The 19,778-nt window shown below is 25.1% G+C and overlaps 1 protein-coding gene across 2 annotated transcripts; it reads left to right on the top strand.

The window, feature by feature from the left end:
- Positions 1-5,264: 5,264 nt before the first annotated feature.
- LOC145841849 (adenylate kinase 7-like) lies at positions 5,265-16,122 on the top strand. 2 transcript variants are annotated; one of them, XM_082949133.1, is made up of 16 exons: positions 5,265-5,432; positions 6,278-6,466; positions 7,171-7,374; positions 7,579-7,689; positions 8,115-8,198; positions 8,477-8,565; positions 8,841-8,931; positions 9,173-9,250; positions 9,673-9,822; positions 10,016-10,171; positions 10,949-11,210; positions 12,995-13,140; positions 14,265-14,385; positions 14,961-15,181; positions 15,330-15,488; positions 15,978-16,122. In XM_082949133.1, the coding sequence occupies exons 1-16, from the start codon at positions 5,310-5,312 to the stop codon at positions 16,014-16,016; spliced, it is 2,223 nt and encodes a 740-aa protein (XP_082805259.1). In that variant the 5' UTR covers positions 5,265-5,309; the 3' UTR covers positions 16,017-16,122. The 2 variants fall into 2 exon arrangements, with proteins under 2 accessions (XP_082805259.1, XP_082805258.1); XM_082949132.1 differs by having other exon boundaries at positions 12,992-13,140.
- The last annotated feature ends 3,656 nt before the right edge of the window (positions 16,123-19,778 follow it).

Below are 19,778 nucleotides of genomic sequence, written 5' to 3'. Positions count from 1 at the left end.
ACAGTTGTCCATTAACTTTCAAAACAATTTTGATAGCTGCTAAAATTTTTTAAAGTAAGTATTTTTTCAATTTTTTGCTTAGATGTGCTTCTTAAATTACTTAGTATTGCATTTTTAACTTGTAAAGTAAGTATTTAATCTATAAATATTTTTAAATAAGTTAATATAACAATTTTTATAAAATTTAAGAAGTTTTTTACAAGTTACGGGTCAGACTTACTAAAAAAATTATTTCGCCTGCTGCCGTAATTTAGAAAGTTTACAAAAAACAACTTGAAAGTCAAAACAAAAGAGTCATTAAATTAGTATTGATTTTACCTAGTTTAAAAAAAAAAAGAACTTTTTTTTAAACACACTGCAAAAACTAAAACTTTTTGTTTTGCACAAGTTGTTTCGAGCCAAGAAATGCGTTGCAGACCAAGTATTTTTAACTGGCCGAATATAACCTACCGGCCTTTCATCTATACTAGACACTTATTGACCCTAATATAAATTATAATATAACTAATTAATATATAATAATAACATATAAAGTTCTATTAATACAGTTTAAAACAATTTTTCAAGTCCGCAACTGAAATGCAGAAGATAAAAGATTTAATATTTTTCGACAAAAAAATGTCAAATTAATTTCTTAACTAAAAATTGAAACGCCAACTTATAAAAAAATGTTTTAAAATAATTTTGTTTATGTATTAAATACTGTACTATAACTATGTAACTATCGTATAAACTTTGGTTTCAAATAAAAAGTAAAACCAAAACTTAAGCTATTATCTTTTATAGTTGATAATTTAAATTGAAAAAATAGTTTTGATTTTAGTTTGACGATTGAGAGGTCTTATTTTACACCAGGTCCTTAAACCAAACTTTTTTTGACCATTCTCCTATTTATGTTCAATAACCTATACTTTTATTTTTAAAGTTAACAAAAGTTATGAAACATGCTAAAGCATTTAAAACGTAAAACAAATAGTTAATTAAACTTATTAAAATATAAGTTTTTAAAAATATGTTTATAATTCAATTGTTTTGTCCTTTTCTTAAAAGCTAATCAAAAAAAGGTAAACACAGTGGCGACCGTTGTATTTTGTTAGGGGGTGCAGAAAATTTACAAACATAGAAAAACCTCCTAATTTTATTTATAATAAAACTATTTTAGTACGAAAAAAAAACTACAATTACAAAAATTCGTTTTTAAACAAAAAATTATTTTAAAAATACTAGTTTTAACTGTTTTATAAAAACACAATATTTTTTTAGGTAGAGCATCTGCTCTAGTGTTCCACCTACGCGACGCCCCTGGTAAGCAGACTACAGTAATTAAGAACTTCATTAAATTAATAAAAGTATTTTGATTAGTTTTTTTAATTTTCTAAATTTTCTAAAATCAACAGCTTTTCACAAGTTTTTATTCGTTCGTATAAAGAATATTTACCACACTTAAAGGAAGTTTGAAGGGATTTTTATGTTTATTGTTAAGTTTTATAATTACTAAACAATTCATAAAATTAAAAGCTTTTCTTTTAACTATGTGCTAGTAAACTGAATAGTTTATTTTTATAATTAAAAGTAAAATAATTATTTAAATAAATTTTGGTGTCAAATAAACATATGTATATCTCTTCAATTACTGTACCATCTATATGTCTTAGACAGGACATTTAATTGTGTCCGTGGTTTATGGTACGATAAACGAAAGTTATTTTCGTTACACCAGGTACTTTGAACAATTTTTTTTAATCGTTCAGTAAATAACTATTAAAATGGGATGAAGGTAGTCTTCCTCTTTTGATTTTAAAGACCGGACAGGATTGAATTTTAGATAAACATAAATAAAAATGGTAAGAACCATTAAAAAAAATCAGTCACAGTCTTTTACAACCACTTAGAATAGATCTTTCGTTTATTAAAAAACAAACATTTTCAATTCTTATTCAAATAGATTCTATCTTATTTAGTTTCAATTATAATTTTTTTAGATTATCCAAGCTTGAAACCTTCTTTTGCTTCAGAAAATCACTGATAGATAAAGTTTTAATAACATTTTAGTTCAGTTTTAGTAATTTAAAATAGTTAATATTATTTCGGAAGAATTTTCACTTTTATTTATAACAAAATTAGTTAAACATATTTTTCGATCATTGTGTAATTCTTTTGGTGCTTTATAGAGTACTTTCAATTATTATTATACTTACTTGCTGACAACACATTTAAAAGGACTTTAAGCAATAAAATTTAGTTTAAGCTAAAAGCTTTGTTAATTTTTATGAAGTATAACCAATTTTAAAAACAAGGTGTTTTTGAGAAAATAATAATTACTCATTTTTTTTATTTGAACAGACAAAAAGCACTTTAAAATTCCTAGCTGAGTTTAGATTTTAAAATTTAGGATAAAATCGCATTTTTTTTAAATTTAAAAGTAATAAATCAGACAAGTACAATATAGACTCAGTCAGTTTTATAACATCTTACTTAAAATGAACCTTTTAAAATGTGCGTATAATTGTGTGTCTACTGTAGATATATAAATTTTAAAAGTTATTTTAATGACAGTATTAAAAAATTTGTTGCTTCCTTTCCCAAATAAAACCATTTCAAATGTACTGTGTAAGTGCCTTGTCAATTTTTATATACTAGACATAGACTTTACCTAAGACAAAACGATTTTTTTTGTCTATTCAAAAATTAAAAAACATAATAGAAATAAATATCCAAAGAAGACATATCTGCTAACGGAATTTTTTATAACTTGTAATAAAAAAAAAGGATGTTAGTATTTTTCCCTACTTAAATTACTTTTTTTTATATGCATTTTAAAAAATCTTTGAAGAAATCAATTAATGTAGCTTACAAATATTGTTCATTAAAACTATCTTCTAATCTAATTGTTGTGATTCGTTCATGTTTATATTACTAAATCTTTTATACTTATAAAATATTTTCGTAAAAAGTTGCTACTTATTTTTAAGATATATGTTTTAATTTTATATATATCTTTTCTTAAGTATAAAATAAAATTATATTTTTCTATCAATTTATTCTTTCTTGTATTAAACATATGATACAAATTTTCTATGGGGTTTAATTTTTATTTTTAAACTGAGGTTAAAAATTGTAATACTTATACATTAAAACTATATGAAAATTAAAACTTTAAATGTAAAATGGTATAAAATTTGTTTGTAAAATAGACTTAATAAATGTATGTTTTGTAAAGTAAAAAAAAAAGCTGCTTTCAAACTAGTGGTTGTTGTTGTTGCAAAAACTCGTTTTGTCAACAATATTTTTTTAACTATAAAAACTTTATCCGCTAAAAATTTTTAATTTACTATAGTAACAAAAGAAACCAGCTTTTCTAATACAATATAAAAGCATGAGTAATTCAAGCTTAGTTTATAAAACTAGTTATTTAAACTAAAGATTTGTACCTGAGAATTAGTTTTATCAAACTGTTACTCTTTAGTGATATAGATATTAAGATTAAAAATAATTATATGTTATTATGAAAGTTTTTTTTATAACTTAACATTAAACATATTGCCTGGTGGCAAAGGGGTCTTAATGACAGCTTTGAAAACTCTTGGAGTTTAAACTCTCTAAATTGAACTTTTAAAGATCAAAACTTAGTGGTCAACACATAAACAAAAAAAAACATGGCTGATGAATATTTATTTGTTTATTATACTATAATAATTATATTTTACAATACTAATTATATTATTAGCAAGTTAAGTTCTTAATTTTCTAAAAACTTTGAACGTGTTATTTATGGTGTAGGAGTCCTAGTGTCAACATTAAAAAATATAAAAATTGAATATTAAAAGATAAAAACCTGTTGAAGTTTTTTTTTGTTTTAGAGTTCAAAATTTGACTGTAAAGTTTTTTTTCTGTTGTTGCTTAAAATTTGATTAAAATGGGTATGCAACTCAATGACCAAGAGGTCTTTTTACATATCCTGGTCCTTGAACCAAAAAAGTTTAAGCAATTTTTCGTTTTTGTTCAATAAAGCACTAGTTTATAATAGTTAAAATGGAACTTATTTAAAAATTATTTTTTGTATTGACTTTACCTTTGAAGTTTATGTTAATGAGTTTTCTTACTTTCTAAAAAGTTTTAATGTTAACAAAGTAAAATGTCATTAATAAATTGGAGCTCTTTTTAAATATAAAAAGCTATTATCAAGGTTCCCACTAAATTTCAAAAAAAATACTGTTGTAAAAAAAAGTGTAGTAATTATCTTTAAAAAACACTTTTGGTACTGTAAAAATAATTTAAACCTAATTTTTTCAGTTTGTGGCTATGCTAATAAACTTGGTGTTATTATATTTTCCAGACAATACTTTGGTGTTAAAAAAATAGTTTCTCAAAAAAAAAATATGTAACTTTCATTTTTAAAAATTTTATCCACTTTTTACCTGTTCTTTCCATAGTTTTTAAATGTAATGATAACTTTGTATTAATTGTCGTAATAATCTTAATTTTAAGCAAAAGTCAAGTTTTATAGTGTATAACTTTTCAATACACCTTGTATATGCTTTTTCAATGAAGTCTGTGCAGCAATGCTGTTCTTATATGTTTACAATTATTTAAAAATTTACATGTTTATTTTTGTTTATTCATATACAATACATGTAATTTTTCAAACTAATTTGGTTCATATAATAATACAAATAAATATACATTGTTTTGCATAAATTCCACAAATGTTTGTAATTTCATGCCAGTAAATTATAATTTACTTTTGCACATTGTACTTTTTACTAGTTTAAATCGTAAATATGTTTTATGTTTTGCTTGCACTGTACATTTAAGTTGATATACAAGTTTACCCTCTTGATATTGATAATAGATATTTTTTTATTTAGAATTAAAAAAAATCACTTTAAAAAATATTTCAGTTAGATTTTGATAAGTTAAAAACAGATACATATTGTTTAAAACTAAAAGAAGTTGTTTTCCTTAATCATGTATGTTAGTTATTTGGTACAATTTTAAAGTTTCTGTTAAGTTTAATAGTATGTGGATTTATTTATTTGACTGATATGTAAATATTTTCTTTTTTTTTTAACAATTATACGTACAATAGTATATACAATTTATATGTACATATAGTTTATATATTAGCATTTTAGGACTAATTTTATCTAAAGTACAAGAGTATTAGTTCAGAGTTATAAAGGCTTATATGAGTTGTTATCTACAATTCTAATATAGTATATAACTTTTTAAGTGTTTCATAATTTTTGATACTTTTAGATTACTTAAATTGTTTTAAAGAAATATTAATTTTTTAACACCAAGCAATAATGTCAGCTGATGGACTTACAGAAGAGGAGTTTGCAGATGGTGAAGATGATCCAATCATTATCAAAAGCAAGCGCGTGTTTATAAACCATGTTGACACTTATATTGGTTCAAATATTGCAAGTGTAAGTGTAAATGATACTAAGTTAATTAATTGAAAATATTAGGTAGTTTTTTAAAATATAGGATATGTTAAACAAACTTTTTATAAGTTTTTATCTTGTAGTAAGATACTTTTTTAAGTTGTATTTTTCAACAAGCTTTCATTGTGCAATTTTGAAGAAATTACTAACTTGTTTGAAAAGAATTTAAATAAACTGGCAGTAAATTATCTAAGGACTTTCTTTGGGCATTTGTTAAAGTTTAAATCACTAAAAAAAATACTCTTGTTTATTTTTTACCTACCATTTTAACACTAGTTTGTACAAGTCAAGTTTCATTGGTTTAGATTTATGTCATTTATACGAACTTTTTACTTTATAAGTTTTTTCATCTAGTAAATGATATAATTGAATAAATTTTTAATGATAAAATTTAGTTAAAGAGATAAGAATGTTCAAACTTTTTTTTATAGTTTTTTTATGAATTGTATAAAGTTTTTAAAACACTCAGTAATAAACTTTTACAAACTAATTGTTTAAGTTTTGTTTTTTAAAACAGTCACTACAAATATTTTTTAACTTATAGAAGAAAACTTTAATTTATAACTGTAGATTGTTTCAATGTACAAATATTATAAAAGTATTTAAAATGTTTTATAAATGTTGTAAATTTACAAATCAACAGTTTTTACTTATAAAGGGCAATTATACAAGTAGACATTTTACCTGGTCAATAAGGTGATTCAATTTATCTAAGTGAGATAAGATTGTGTTCAGGATGCAGAATTAGTATGTACTCAGTCATTTTTTTAAGATTAAACAAACCGTATTCAAAAAGTCTGATATTTTAAAGTATTTTACTTTCACAGTTTCTTTCACAATGTGCAGTAGGAATGTCCAGTGAAGAGGTAGCAGAAGATGAGGATGAAGATGATGAAGATGAACCTCATAGAAAAGAAAAGGGAGATGCTCTACTAAAAGAAGGAATGTATCGTATTATTGGAACTATGAAAGATCCCAATTCAGTTCCTCCTGACTATCTCTGTGAGTGTATCCAGGTATAACTTGTGTTATTCAGTCTTTTAGATTGTATTTAAAAAGTTTTATAACATAAAATTCTTATTTTTGTAACATATTTTATTTATGATATGTTTTTATTTTCCTATAACTAAAAATAAAAGTTTTTTTTTATTATAATTTTAACTTTAAAATGTTTAAAGTTTTACTTACTTGTAATAAAAGCAATAATATATATGCAAGTTTTACTTTTGTATTATAAATTTTTTCTTAAGTCTGTTTTTCAATGTATCAACTATTACAAGTATCATACATTTTTAAGTATTATAAAACTTAAGAATTAGATGTGCTTTCGTTTAAAAAGTATAATCTAAATATCGAAATACTCTTAAACCTACGTGTACTGCTAATAATCTTTAATTATTTAATTAGTAAATGTGATATTTCAAACCTTGAAGTTATTTTTTGCTTCTTACATACTCAAGTACAAGTATGTCATATAAAGTTGATCATTAAAAACTTTAACCACTACAAATTTTTATCTTTCTTATGTTTAAAAGTGTAGCTCGTTCTTTCTCATTTAAGTAGTAGTACACCAAAAATTGCTTAAATTTAGTTTAGAAATTTCACTTTAGTTGTGTGTTGAAAACAGCCCAAAAAGTTCACAAGCAAAACTTTGTACTAGTATTTTTATAGATATTTAAAATAGACAGTTTTGAGTAATACTATTTTTTTCAAATTTCAGTATGAAGATAAAGAAGAATTAGTAGATTACTTCAAAGATTGTGACATAATAATATACAACATTACTGAAGACAAGGGAATTGTAGATGAGGCAGTGTGGGCTGTTTCCTATCTCAATTCGGAGCTTGACACCTTTGAAACACAAAAGATGTTTGTCCTCATATCAACTTGTTTAACTTGGGCAAGTACTAAGCCTATGGATCCTGTAAGTAATATTAAATTACTCTTTGGTGTTATTTATGTTTTCGTTTGCTTTTAATTTGAAAGCCTTAGAGCAAGTTGTATATATCTTTTTACTCTTATAGCTTATTTATTATTATTCTTATGTAACTTAACAAACAGTTTTTTATACTGTTTTAACTTTATACCTACCTACCTAAAACTTTCGTAAACATAATAAACTGTAAAGGAAGATCCAGAGATTCCATTCACTGAAGACGAGTTCAGAAGACGTAAACCTCACAATAACTATAAAGAACATGTTAGCGCGGAAAAGGTCGTCACCAAAATGGGTAAAACGGTAAGTTTTAAATCATACTTTATTAATTTTATAAAAGTTATTTTAAACAAAAATTTTAGTCAATTTTAGTAATGCCTATCCTTTTTAAGTTTACATACACAATACAAACATAAGTTCAGTAAATATTATTAATAAACTGCATTAGTAAAACTATATGTTTTATTTGTATGAAATAAGATAACTTATTTAGATTTACACTAAATTTAAAACAAAATTATTTTAAAGCAAAAGGAGACTACTTTTTTTACTGATGTATCTGTTATTGTGATTATTTATAGTTTCATTTATTTTCAGTTTTAACATAAACCTCTTAATTTTTACAAAATACAATTTATATGTTTTTTTTTGTGCCAGAGTTCTAATAAAAGCGTAGATAATTATAGATTAAAATTTTTTGAATCTTATATTATGAAATATTTTTTTAGAATAAACAAAAGTTTGAAACCTTTGTAATAGCTTCTGGTGTGCCATACGGATTGGGTGAATCAAGTTTTCATTTTCTTTTTAAAGTAAGTTTTTAGACAAACAAAATTGTACTAATAATTCTGAAAATTAAACGTAAATCATTTTCTTCTTGTTATAGTTCCTAAGTTGTTAACAAAATTAATAAATGTTTAGATTTAATGTTTTATTCTAACTTAAATGTTAAAATAAATCATAAAGCAAATTACGAGAACAATTTTTCCTTCTTAAATTTACGTCATGTGAATTTAATAAACATGTAACATTTTAACAGTTAAGTATTAAATATAATTTAAAACATTATAGCTTAAATTTGTAATAATAGGAAGCTTGGTTGGGAAACAAAAAGACTTTACCAGTTTTCGGAAAAGGAAGAAACATAATTCCTACTATTCATGTGAAAGATTTAGCAAGGTTATTTAGTTTATTTATTAAGGGTATAATAAAAGAAAAAAGTAGTAAAAAACAGAAAAGTTAAACAAATTTTTATGTTATAATCACTAGTTATATTACAATATTATCAATTGTTTTTTTTTACAATATTATAACATTTTTACTTGACACGTTTAAAACGAAGAAGAGTTTTGTCAAATTTTTATTAGCTCATAAATCTCACAATTTATATTTGTTTTGTACTTTAAGTAACTACTTTAAAAAAGTTCCTAATAACAAAATAGTTGTATTAACAGCGTAGTTTTAAATGTGTTGGATACAAGACCTCCAACAAACTACTTGGTTGCTGTTGATGATTCACAAACTTCACTTAAAAGACTTACGAAAGTAATTTTGTGTTATATTAATTTAATTGACCTTTATAACTACTCTCAGAGTTTTAAATCAACTTGAGTAAGAACTTACAACTTAAGATTTATCAAAATATTTAAGGTTACGCAAAAGACAATGAAAAAAGATTCAATTTAAAATGTTTGACTAACAATGAAACAATGTATTTACAAAAATAGAGAAAAACAATCTTTGATACCATGTTAAAAAACATATAATAAAATAATATTTATTACAGGCCATAAGTAAAAATCTTGGTAGTGGTGATATTGAAGTACTAGCAAAAAGCGATGCTCTTCTAGTTAAAGATCTACCAGTTAGCTAATTTTCTTTAGTTTCAAACAAAAGTTTTCTTTTCTTTTTTAAAATTATAGATAATTTTTAAACTTGTTTATCTAAGATAGGTAAAACTGTAGTAATTTTGGTTTTATGACCTGTGTAATTAGTTTATTTTCATTATTACTTAAAAGTTAATACATCTTTAAAAGTATGGGTCATAGTTTATCAGTATATGTGTTAACAATTCGTTTAAAAAGTTTAAGCTGATTAAAAAAATAGATTAAACGTTAATTTGAAAGTATTTTACATGACAAACAGTAAACTAGTTTAAATTTTTCTAATGAATAATCTAGTATTAGAAGTTTTATGATTATTTTGTATTACTTTTAAATATTAAAATAAACAGTATTAGTCAATGTAGTTGAAAATTCAACTATGTAACAACATTCTTTAAAACAGCAAAGTGTTTTGGACTCTTATTTGATGGATCTCCGCATTGAAGGCGTTTATGTGAAAGATAACATGAACATAAACTGGGTTTGTGAAACAGGAATTATTGACAACATAGGTACTGTCATTAAAGAATACAAAGAAACTAGAAAGCTTTTGGTATGGTTTCTGTTTTTGCTAAGTACAAGTCTTTATATTCTTAATAGTAGTGATTATTTGCTTTGTCATATACAATAGTACATATAATAGTAGCTTTAATAAATATTTTCTCATTCAATATTTATTCCTTCGGAAGTATAAGTTCTTTTTAGTTTTTAGTATTATATTTTAATTATGATCTTTTTCCTATCAGCCAATGAGAATAATGGTCGTAGGAGCACCGGCCAGTGGAAAAACAGCATTAAGCAAATTACTGTGCGAAAAATACAAACTGCATCATTTACATGTTAAAAAAATTATTGATGACACATTCACGAGATTAGAAGCTAGTCAGGCTAAACTTGATAGTGTTAGTTTGTGTTTTTACCGTTACAAATTGTAAAGTTTTCAACATATTTTATATAAATAATCTAAAAATAGTTATATGCACTAAACTCAGCTGAATCTTAAAATATAAAAACAAGCAACAGAATAGAAAAAAAAAACTGTTTTTTGTTTAATCTAGTTAAGTTCAAAAATTAGCAAAAGTTTAAAGTTTTTGCTACAAATATATATTGTAAAAATACTGTCGTTTATTGAGTTAACACTTAGAATATTTTGCCGGGGTTAAATTATTAAAGTAATTGAAAATTAAATCTAATTTAGTTTTTAAGATTAAGCATTTAAAATATACTAATTAAAACGTCCGTTTTTATAATATAAGATTTTAAAGAATCCAGCGTCTATAGTATAAAACATTTTTATTTGATTTTTTTGTCAAATAAAGTTATATTTGCCTAAATAGTAAACATAAATAAATTTAATTAACCATGGCTTCCAATTTTTGACCTACACAAAAATTTTTGAGGAAATAAGTTTGAGAGCATGTGTATTTCAGCCTATACAAACTAAAGTTACACTTAGTAGTGACTTTGAAATTAGTTCGGCATCCTCTAGTTTTATTTTGTACTATGTAAACTGTTTTGTACTAATTTTAACTACAAGGTAATTTTATTATGTTAAGCTTTCTTTTACGTACCATATGCTTATATACATACAAAATATATTTATGTTAATATTATTGTGGCAAAGGGTTATTTTTAAGATAGTGACAATTAGATGTGAAGTTGTGCATGTTTTAATGCAGGAAGCAGCGGGAGAGGGTGCTGAAAAATATGGAGAAGAAGAAGAGGAAGAGGAAGAAGATGTAGAAGACGACGGAGACAAGCTCCAAGAAGATGTTGAACTTCTTGAACAACTCGTTGAAAGCAAAAAAGATGGCAGAATTGATGATCAGCTTCTTATAAGAATATACAAAGACTATCTCAAGTCTATGAAATGTCAAAACCAGGGCTATGTTCTAGACGGATTTCCTAAAACTTATGAGCAAGCCAAAGAGTTATTTTCCCGTTCGTATAAATTTTTTCCTTGTTTTCAATAGATTATACATTTGAAATAAGTTTTTAATTAATCTTAATTCTTATATGTTGACACTCTAAGTTAGTGGTGGGCAACATTTTTAATCGGCAGGCCCGTTGCTCAAAAATTTAGTTTTTGGCGGGCCGGAGCATTTTAAATTAGTAATTTACCAGATGCGATTTTATAAAGGAGCATAATGCCTTTTTAGATCCGGATCCGGCCAGATCCTAGTTTGAAAATATTATCCGGATCCGAATGAATACTAATTTCTAATCGAGATCCGGATCCGGTCGGATTCTAATTTAAATAAAAGTTTTGGATTTGGCCGAAATATAATTTTATGGATACGGTTGATCACTTTTCTGAATCCTTCTAATTCACAAAAATTTGTTAAGTGTGATAAACTTAAAATGTATATTGAGATATGTCAGATGTTTATATAATGACTACAAATAGAGTTGACATGGTAATTGACAAAGGTAGGTATGTAAAATATCTGATTTTAACAAACACTTTGCTTGAGGTAATTTGATAGAAAGATATTTCAACTAACTTAGAACAACACAAAATATTAGAACAAAATGGTGTTTTTATCAGTAGACATTAAATTCAAAAGCCATTTTTAAACATGTTTTCTTAAGTTTTCAAAGTCATTTTGTTTTGTAAAAGTATGATACAAAGTTTTGTGAATATTTGATAATATTGACCTTTGCGGGCCGGTCATTTTCATCTCTGGGCCGGATTCCATTGAAAATTAAAAAACGGTCGGGGCTGTTATTTTAACTCCGTTCGTTGCCCACCCTTACTCTAAATGAAATTCAACCTGCTAATCTGAGATATTTAGATAATCTAAGATGCTAATTTGAGTTTTTATGAATATTTTTTTATATTTTTGTATTTTATTTTTTCTTCTGCCAATATCTGACAGTTAGTTTTAAGCTTATTGAGTTGATATATTAAAAAGATGAAACTGTCTCAGGTATTTAGATTTTTTTTAGAAAGATATATTTAAAAGCTTACAAGCTGTTATATCTTATGTTAATGTTATTAATAAAAACAGCTCCTCTTTCAAATAAAACTTAAAGAAAATTTAGTTTTTGTAAAACAATTTTCTACAACTTTATCATTTAAATATTAACCAACAATAAACTGTGGAAGTATACACCAATTAAGTAATTTTGTATTTAAGTTTGCTCTTTTTATAAGATTTATTTAACTTTTAGTTTTTATGCATTCAAAGACTATTTCAAGTTTTTTAATGTGTGTAAAGTAAAAAAGCTGTAAAATATAGCTAGTAGCTAATGTAAAGTCTAATTAAGATCAATTTGTAAAATATCATTATGAATTCCCTCCAATGTAACATTAAAAACACATACAAGTTTAACTTGTTAAAAACTAGATAGGCTACCCTTCTCCTTTTGATTCATGTTCCTTAAGATGACATTGAGAGTACTTATTCGTATTCCTTCTACTATTTATTTTTCGTGGATGTAATCTTTTGTAATTATTTACTATGTATTAATTGTAATCTTACTATAACAGATTTAAAACAAAACTAAAAGTCGACAGCTAAACTAAAAGCTCTAATTTTTACAATATTGCTTAGTACTTATTTCATAGTATTCTATAGTTTTTCCATTTATTTAAGTGGGTAAAACACAATAGCATAAATGTCTGCAATAAATTGTTTATTTTTCCGCTATGTGCAGCATAAAAGTTAGAAAACTTTAAAAACGTTGTTATTTTTATTTGTTAAATTATGACGTCACAGCAGCCGAAGGCGAAGAAGAGGAGGACGGAACTGATGGAGGAGAAACGAGATTCGACAAATCAATAATGCCGGAAGTTGTTCTCACTCTTCAAGCTACCAACGAGTTCCTCAAAGATCGTATTATGAATCTACCCGAGGAAAAAGTACAGGTTTAAGACTGAGAATATATGTGATAGTTTATAGTCTTTTTACTTTTCATTCACTTTTTCACTTACGTTAAAACACAAAGTTTAATAATTTAGGGTTTTTGAAATTCACTTTAACTATACTCTGTGTATTGATCTCTAACAGAAAATGATTTCTTTTGACTAAGATTTTTGAAGAAAATTATAAAGTCATTTCTTTTTGAAATAATTGCAAGTTTAAAAGTATAAACTTGTCAAAGCTGACATGTACTTTGATAATAAATACTTACTGTTAAGAAACTAGTTTTTATCAATTTAAAGACAGTTTTAGTTTTAACAAACTGCTATACTGAGTCAGAATTTATTTTATATTCATGAAACAATTTAAAGCAGTTAAAGAAAGGCAGTTAATGAAGTTTCAAACATAAACTTTTTATTTTAATATTTATTTTTCTTGTTTTAATATGCTACTTTTATTGATTAATAAGTTTCTAAATAGTATTTTGTTGTATTTAAATCACAGAAAATATTTAAAAAAATAAAGGAATACAAGCAGAATTATATATCAAAAAATATAGTAGATAACTATTAAACTTTATATATTTACATATTGGTCTAGATAAGAATGTTGGTTTAGATCAGGGATTTCTAAACCTTTTTTCAAAACGCCCCCTTTTAAAGAAATTAAAAAAATCTGTGTCCCCATCCAACAAAATTTCTCAAAAAACTATTATTAAAACCGCCTAAAACCTTTTTTTTTTTTGCTTTTCATCATCAACTCCAGAATAACTAGTGTAAGTTCAAATTATGACCTCATGGCCCTCTAAATTTCTGTAATGGCCCCAAGGGGGCCAATTGGCCCAGTTTTGGAAACCCTGTTTAGATCTTATTAATTTAACTATTGATTAATAAGTTTGGAAAAATTTTAAACTTAAGGTCATTATTTATTGAATAATTTTTTTTTGTAATATTTGGCAAATTTACTTTTCTCATAGAATTAGTTACTAAGTATACTTTTTTTTTGCATAATCAGTTTAGAAAAAGTTGAGAGTTATATATAATTTTTTTTTCTCTCTTAAACAATTTTTTTATTTTCTACCAGATTTCCTTTTTTTATCTTGTTCATACAATATTTTACTGATCAATAGGGAACCCATAATACTGAAGAAGAATTTACTCGAAGATTACAGGAATTTCGAACGATCAATGTTGAAGACGAGACTGTACTGAATTACTATGATGAGCTTGAAGTACACCCTATAACTATTAGTTGGTTTTATTTTTCCAGTTTATGAAAAGTCTTGCAAATTAAACTGAATTCATTTATAGTCCTAAGCTAAAACTAATATTTTATTTGATTCAAAATCTAATTAATGTGCTAAGTATAAACTTTAATTTTGCTTACAAGACTTATTTGTTATTACATATTTAGTTATACGCGCTTTTAATTTGCAAATAGATTCTATTTACTTGATTGGAAACATTACTCCACAAAACTAGAGCATTTTTCACACTTTAATTGTTTGTTTCATATTTGAATGGTGAGAACTTAAACCAAAAGACTAACATGCTTCTACTCGCTTTGTTATATACAGCTTTGATGTCACCGAGTCAGCTAGCTCTAAACTAGCTAATCTTGAAAATTTACTTTGAGTATTTCCGTTTAAATTTTTAAGTTTTTTTTTAAGCCTCTTCCATTTTTTAATTGAATTATTTAAAAAATAATCGATAGTGATACTAGTTGTATCCATTAGCTTGTTTTGTAATTCTTTAAGAACGTAAAACTCTAATAAGAAGCGTTTGAAAGTTTTTCGAAACTAAAACACAATACTTCACACGAACAGACATAAACGAGGCGATGGACGAGTCGTACTCCTCCGTCCTCACCCACGTCGGACACATCGTCGGAAGCCCCAGGAACTACGGGCCCACCAAGGAGGAGCTGGAAGAGGAGGAGATGCGCAGGTGCGAGGAGAAGATTCAGCGGGATATGGAGGAGAGCGCGAAGAGGGAGCAGATGATGAGGGAGGAAGAAGACAAGCTGAGAAAGAGAAAGTTGGAATGGGTGCGTTGTGTTGAATATACAAGATAACTTGTATTACTTGATTGTTTATGCTGATTTAAATGATGTTAGTCATTTTAAAACAATTTTTTTGTTACAAACTCTATCCTTCTACACCTCAGCACTTCATAATAAATAATATATTTAAAAGGCGGTGAAGTTGGAGGAAGTGAAGAGGCAGGAAAGGGAACAGTTGGAGGAGCAGTCGCTGCCGATGAGGAACTACCTGATGAGGCACGTCATGCCGACACTCACCTCCGCCCTCATCGACGTCTGCAAAGTTCGGCCCCAGGACCCCGTCGACTATCTTGTTCGTTTGTATTTATTAATATGAGCTTTAAATTTTTGTGTTTAGATAAAGTTTGTTTAGTTACAAATTAAAGCTTTTATGTTGAATTTTCAGAAGCTGTAATTAAAATTGTTTTTGTAAAATTTAACAGAATGTAATTTAAAAAAAGATTTATTAAAACCAATTGACAATCACAAGTTAATAATAGTTTTTTAAACCTATTTAATTAATCTATTTTTAAACATTACAACATTTAGTTAATTATTTTTAGTTTTCTAGATACAATGCTCTTAAATATTTTCATTAAACACGTATTGGAATTTACTAAACTCTCACATAGTTTATCAACTAATCCAAATAATTTAAATACTTATATGTTGACTTTAAGTGAGATGCGAATTTTAAAAAAATGCACATGATTTAGTATTATAATAAACGAAGCTAAAGTATATCAGTTTTAGATACTTTTATTATTTTTAAACTATTATTTTACAAAATTATCGTTTACAGGCGGAATTCTTATTTCAAAACAATCCAGACATAGAATAACTCAAATGAATGGTCGATGAAAATAAAATCTTAAAAACATACTTTTTCAAGAACTGCATTGATTTCAACTTACCACTGTAAACTGTCTTTTACTGTCTGTCTTTAGTTGTGCAAATTTTTCTACTTTTAATAAATTTACGCAAAAGCTTCATTAGTTTATTATGTTTGATAAAAAATTAAAGCACAAAATTATTCCACTTAAACCTTTTTTTACTGTTTGATTATCTACTTGAACTTTACATTTTAGATCAACAGAAATGATGTTTGGTAAACTTTTAGTAAATTAATGTCTTAAAAAATGAAGTAAAATATAACAAGTACTTTATGTGCAGTGCATGTTTTAATTTAAACTATAGTTATACAGATTGAAATTTTTATATTATTATTTGTTTGTTTATTAGGTATTTTGTATTGCTTTAAAATTACAAATTTATTTCATATCAACTAAAAATTAATTTCATCATATTCACGCATAAAAGAGTTGAATCAACTTTAAATTCTGAAAATAGCAAAGTATATTTTACTAGTTGTGGTTTAAAAACTGTTACCAAGGGGTACCTGACCATTAAAATTCAGATTTATGATTTGTTTTTAAAGATATATCTGTACTGTAAAAAGTTAATTATACAATTTTAAACTCCAAAACATTATAATAAATTTTAAAGGCTCTTTAGTAAACATATTGTAATTGGTGAAAATAGCAGAAGTTTAAATAAACTTCATTTACCAAATCAAAGGCTGAAAAGTAAATTATAATGATAAATTTCAAAACCCTTACTTACTTTTTAAGTGTCGGACCGGCTAAAGTTATAAAATTTGGAAGCAGGATCAAGTGCATTTATAATCAGGTGATTTTAAATTTGAAAAATTATCAATATTAAAGCTTAAAAAACCTTTACTATTCTAATTTTTAATTAACTAAACCATTTTAGCAGACTTATTCTTATATGAGACTAGTGGCGGTTCTTACATCTTCAATTTAATAGTTAAAAGTTCTCAAAAATTTTTATCAATATGCGTCTTTCTTCTACTATCTAGTCTACGTTGCAGAGATGTCGTCTCTGTGATCTTTGGCTATTGTATGATTGCGGTTTTTTAAGCTTTTGCATGCATTTACCACTAGTATTATTTTTATATGAAAGTTGTTTTGCACAAAAATCTAATTCAAAAAGATTATTATCACATTTTTTGTAACATTGCTTTTAAGTATTTTATTAAAATTTTCACGACAGTTAAAATACTGAGAAACCATATTTTGAATTGTATAAAATTGTGCAAACTAAACTTTACATTTTCCTTCATTCTTCTGTCTATAACATATTTTTGTTTAAATAACGTATCTTTCTTAACTCAAATCAACATATACTGGGGTTTATATTTAAAGAAAGGTCAATTTGAAAAAGTATTATATTAAATTTTTTAAAAACTACGCCAGCGTTAAAAATATATTTTCTGTAAAATTAGTTTCGTTAGTTTACTTTCTGGATTATAAGACTTTGTTTTTTATATTTTTATCTTTAAAGTTTACCATATTTGTTTTATTAAACTTTGAAACAGTCTTGGAAAGTTTTTTAATAAATGTTGAAAAACTGTATGAAATGCTCCAAACAAATTAAGTATACTTTAAAGTGAGATATCTACTAAATTTAAATACAAAAAATATTCTAATCCATAAATAATATTTAAAAGAATAAAATAGTAATAAGTATAAATAAAAAAAGAGTTGAATTTAAACATTATAGCAGAAGTGACATAAGTTAAAGGAAAAATGTCTTGGCCACGTTTTAAAACTAAAGTTTATCAGCAATGTTATAGTTCAGAAATCAAACAAGTTAAATTACTTTAAAAAAATAAATAGAACATTGTCACAGTTAATAAAAGCACTATTCTTTAAATGGGCCTTGCTTCAATAACCAACCCCAAGTTTTAATTTTTATTTGGTTATAAACCAAAAGTTAGTTATTTCACACAACAAAAACATTGTTGTAGATACAAAGATAAGGTTCAATGTTGAAGTTCGGCACATTAAAATATCAAAATATGTTTTTCTCAGTTTGTTGACAATCGTTAATCCTTCGGGCTAGTTTTCTATAAACTATTTATTTTCGAAAAATAAACTACTCATTATGTTTTTACAATTGAACAATTTTTTTGAAATTTTTTCAAGGTTTTCTAAATTTCTTTCAGACTCTTTGAAGAACAAATATTTGTCAAGTTTTTAGAATTAAATTTAAGGTAAAAAACTGTCTTAAATAAAATAAAAACATTGAAAAGATAGTGTTTTTCAATAAAAAAAACTTTAGTGATAAGTTGTTTTTTCTCTAATATAGATTTTTCACATCTAATCAAAACTACATTATTTTACATGTGTAAATTATTTAAAACTCTCTAGGTCTATTAGTGATTTTTGCTCGAAACTCTAGTTTTTTTTATAATTTGTCAAAGTCCACTTATTTTAGTAACCCTGTATTTTTAATAAATTTGTTAATTTCACGTAGATTGTATACAAATTTGTTGATTAACCAGATTTAAAGCTTATTTTATTAATAAGTTTGATCAGATTTGATTTAAAATATATAATTTTTGTACATATTGGTGCCAACTTACTTGTTGTATAAAAATTTATAAACATTTTTTATAAAAATTTGTTTGTTAAAGCTTTATATTTCCTTTCTTATTTTTGAATTACCAGTTTTATTATCGTTTACAGTTCCCTCTTAAACTAGAAAAATATTAAACGTTTAACAAGGTTTTAAGTTAATCGAAAAAATTGTTTAGCTCTTTTTATGCTAAGTGTATAAACCTTAAAGATTTCATTTTGTTAAAAACTTTTTAACTATAATTTAATTTTTATTATATGTGTTACTTTTGTGCTCTAAACTGTTTTTTATCTTTAAATAAAACCTTTTTTAAACCCAAAGTTAAGTTTTTAAACATTAATGCTTAAAAGCAGTTAAGATCTCAGTTAACATATAAAACTTAGTATTAAATAGAAATATCATATAAGTATAATAGAGTATAATACAGTACGTCTATTTTAAACTCTATACAAACTGTTTCTGTAGTTTTGAATGTCTTCGTTTACAAAATAACCATCAAAATAAATATTTAGAAAGTTTTTTGAATAATAAACTATGTGGACTTTTAAAACAATTAGGCTTTTATACTTTGAATATGAGTGGATCTTTCAATTAAGTTTTTTCGATCTTTTATTTTAAAATGAGCAATAAGTTTAAAGATATGGTTAGTTTTTAAGGAGTTATGTTATATAAAAACTAACGACTAAGTAATTTTACAAAATTTTCAAACAACAAATAAAAAGTTTAACGACAACTTGTAATTCAAAAACTTTAAAAAAATATTCTAATTATATTAGCGATTACTCCAATTTGTTTATGTATAATCAAGTGTTTCAAACAAACAAAAACACGTATGCTGTTTATATAGGAAATCAAATCAAAATTTATTTTTTGAACGCAAACTATGCTATTTTTTAGAGTTCTAAGGTAATCGATTTCTGTAATATATAAATAACAGTCGTTTGTGAAAAACTCATACATATATATATTAAATTTTTATTATAAATTTATTTATATTCTTAAATTGGCTTAATATTATTACATTAGTGAAAAGCCACTGACAACCATATAAAGATATAATTAATATCCGATTTCAGTAAAGCATAGCCTGTAAAACTAAATGAGTAAAACTAGTGATCTACCGGATCTTAAGATTATGATCCGTCTGAATCCAGTCTTTTTG

This window comes from Thalia democratica, chromosome 8, assembly GCF_965202585.1.
Source record: "Thalia democratica chromosome 8, ktThaDemo2.hap1.1, whole genome shotgun sequence".
Classification (NCBI taxonomy): domain Eukaryota; kingdom Metazoa; phylum Chordata; class Thaliacea; order Salpida; family Salpidae; genus Thalia; species Thalia democratica.
Note: the sequence above shows the minus strand (reverse complement) of the source record. Positions and strands in the feature narration are given on the sequence as shown.

What these genes read in the sequence shown, in the direction of transcription:
- LOC145841849 (XM_082949132.1), top strand. Translation starts at nt 5,310, where the DNA reads ATGTCAGCTGATGGACTTACAGAAGAGGAGTTTGCAGATGGTGAAGAT. An exon ending in GTTTTCATTTTCTTTTTAAA is followed by an intron (nt 8,199 to 8,476) that starts GTAAGTTTTTAG and finishes TTGTAATAATAG; the next exon opens with GAAGCTTGGTTGGGAAACAA. An exon ending in CATGTGAAAGATTTAGCAAG is followed by an intron (nt 8,566 to 8,840) that starts GTTATTTAGTTT and finishes TTGTATTAACAG; the next exon opens with CGTAGTTTTAAATGTGTTGG.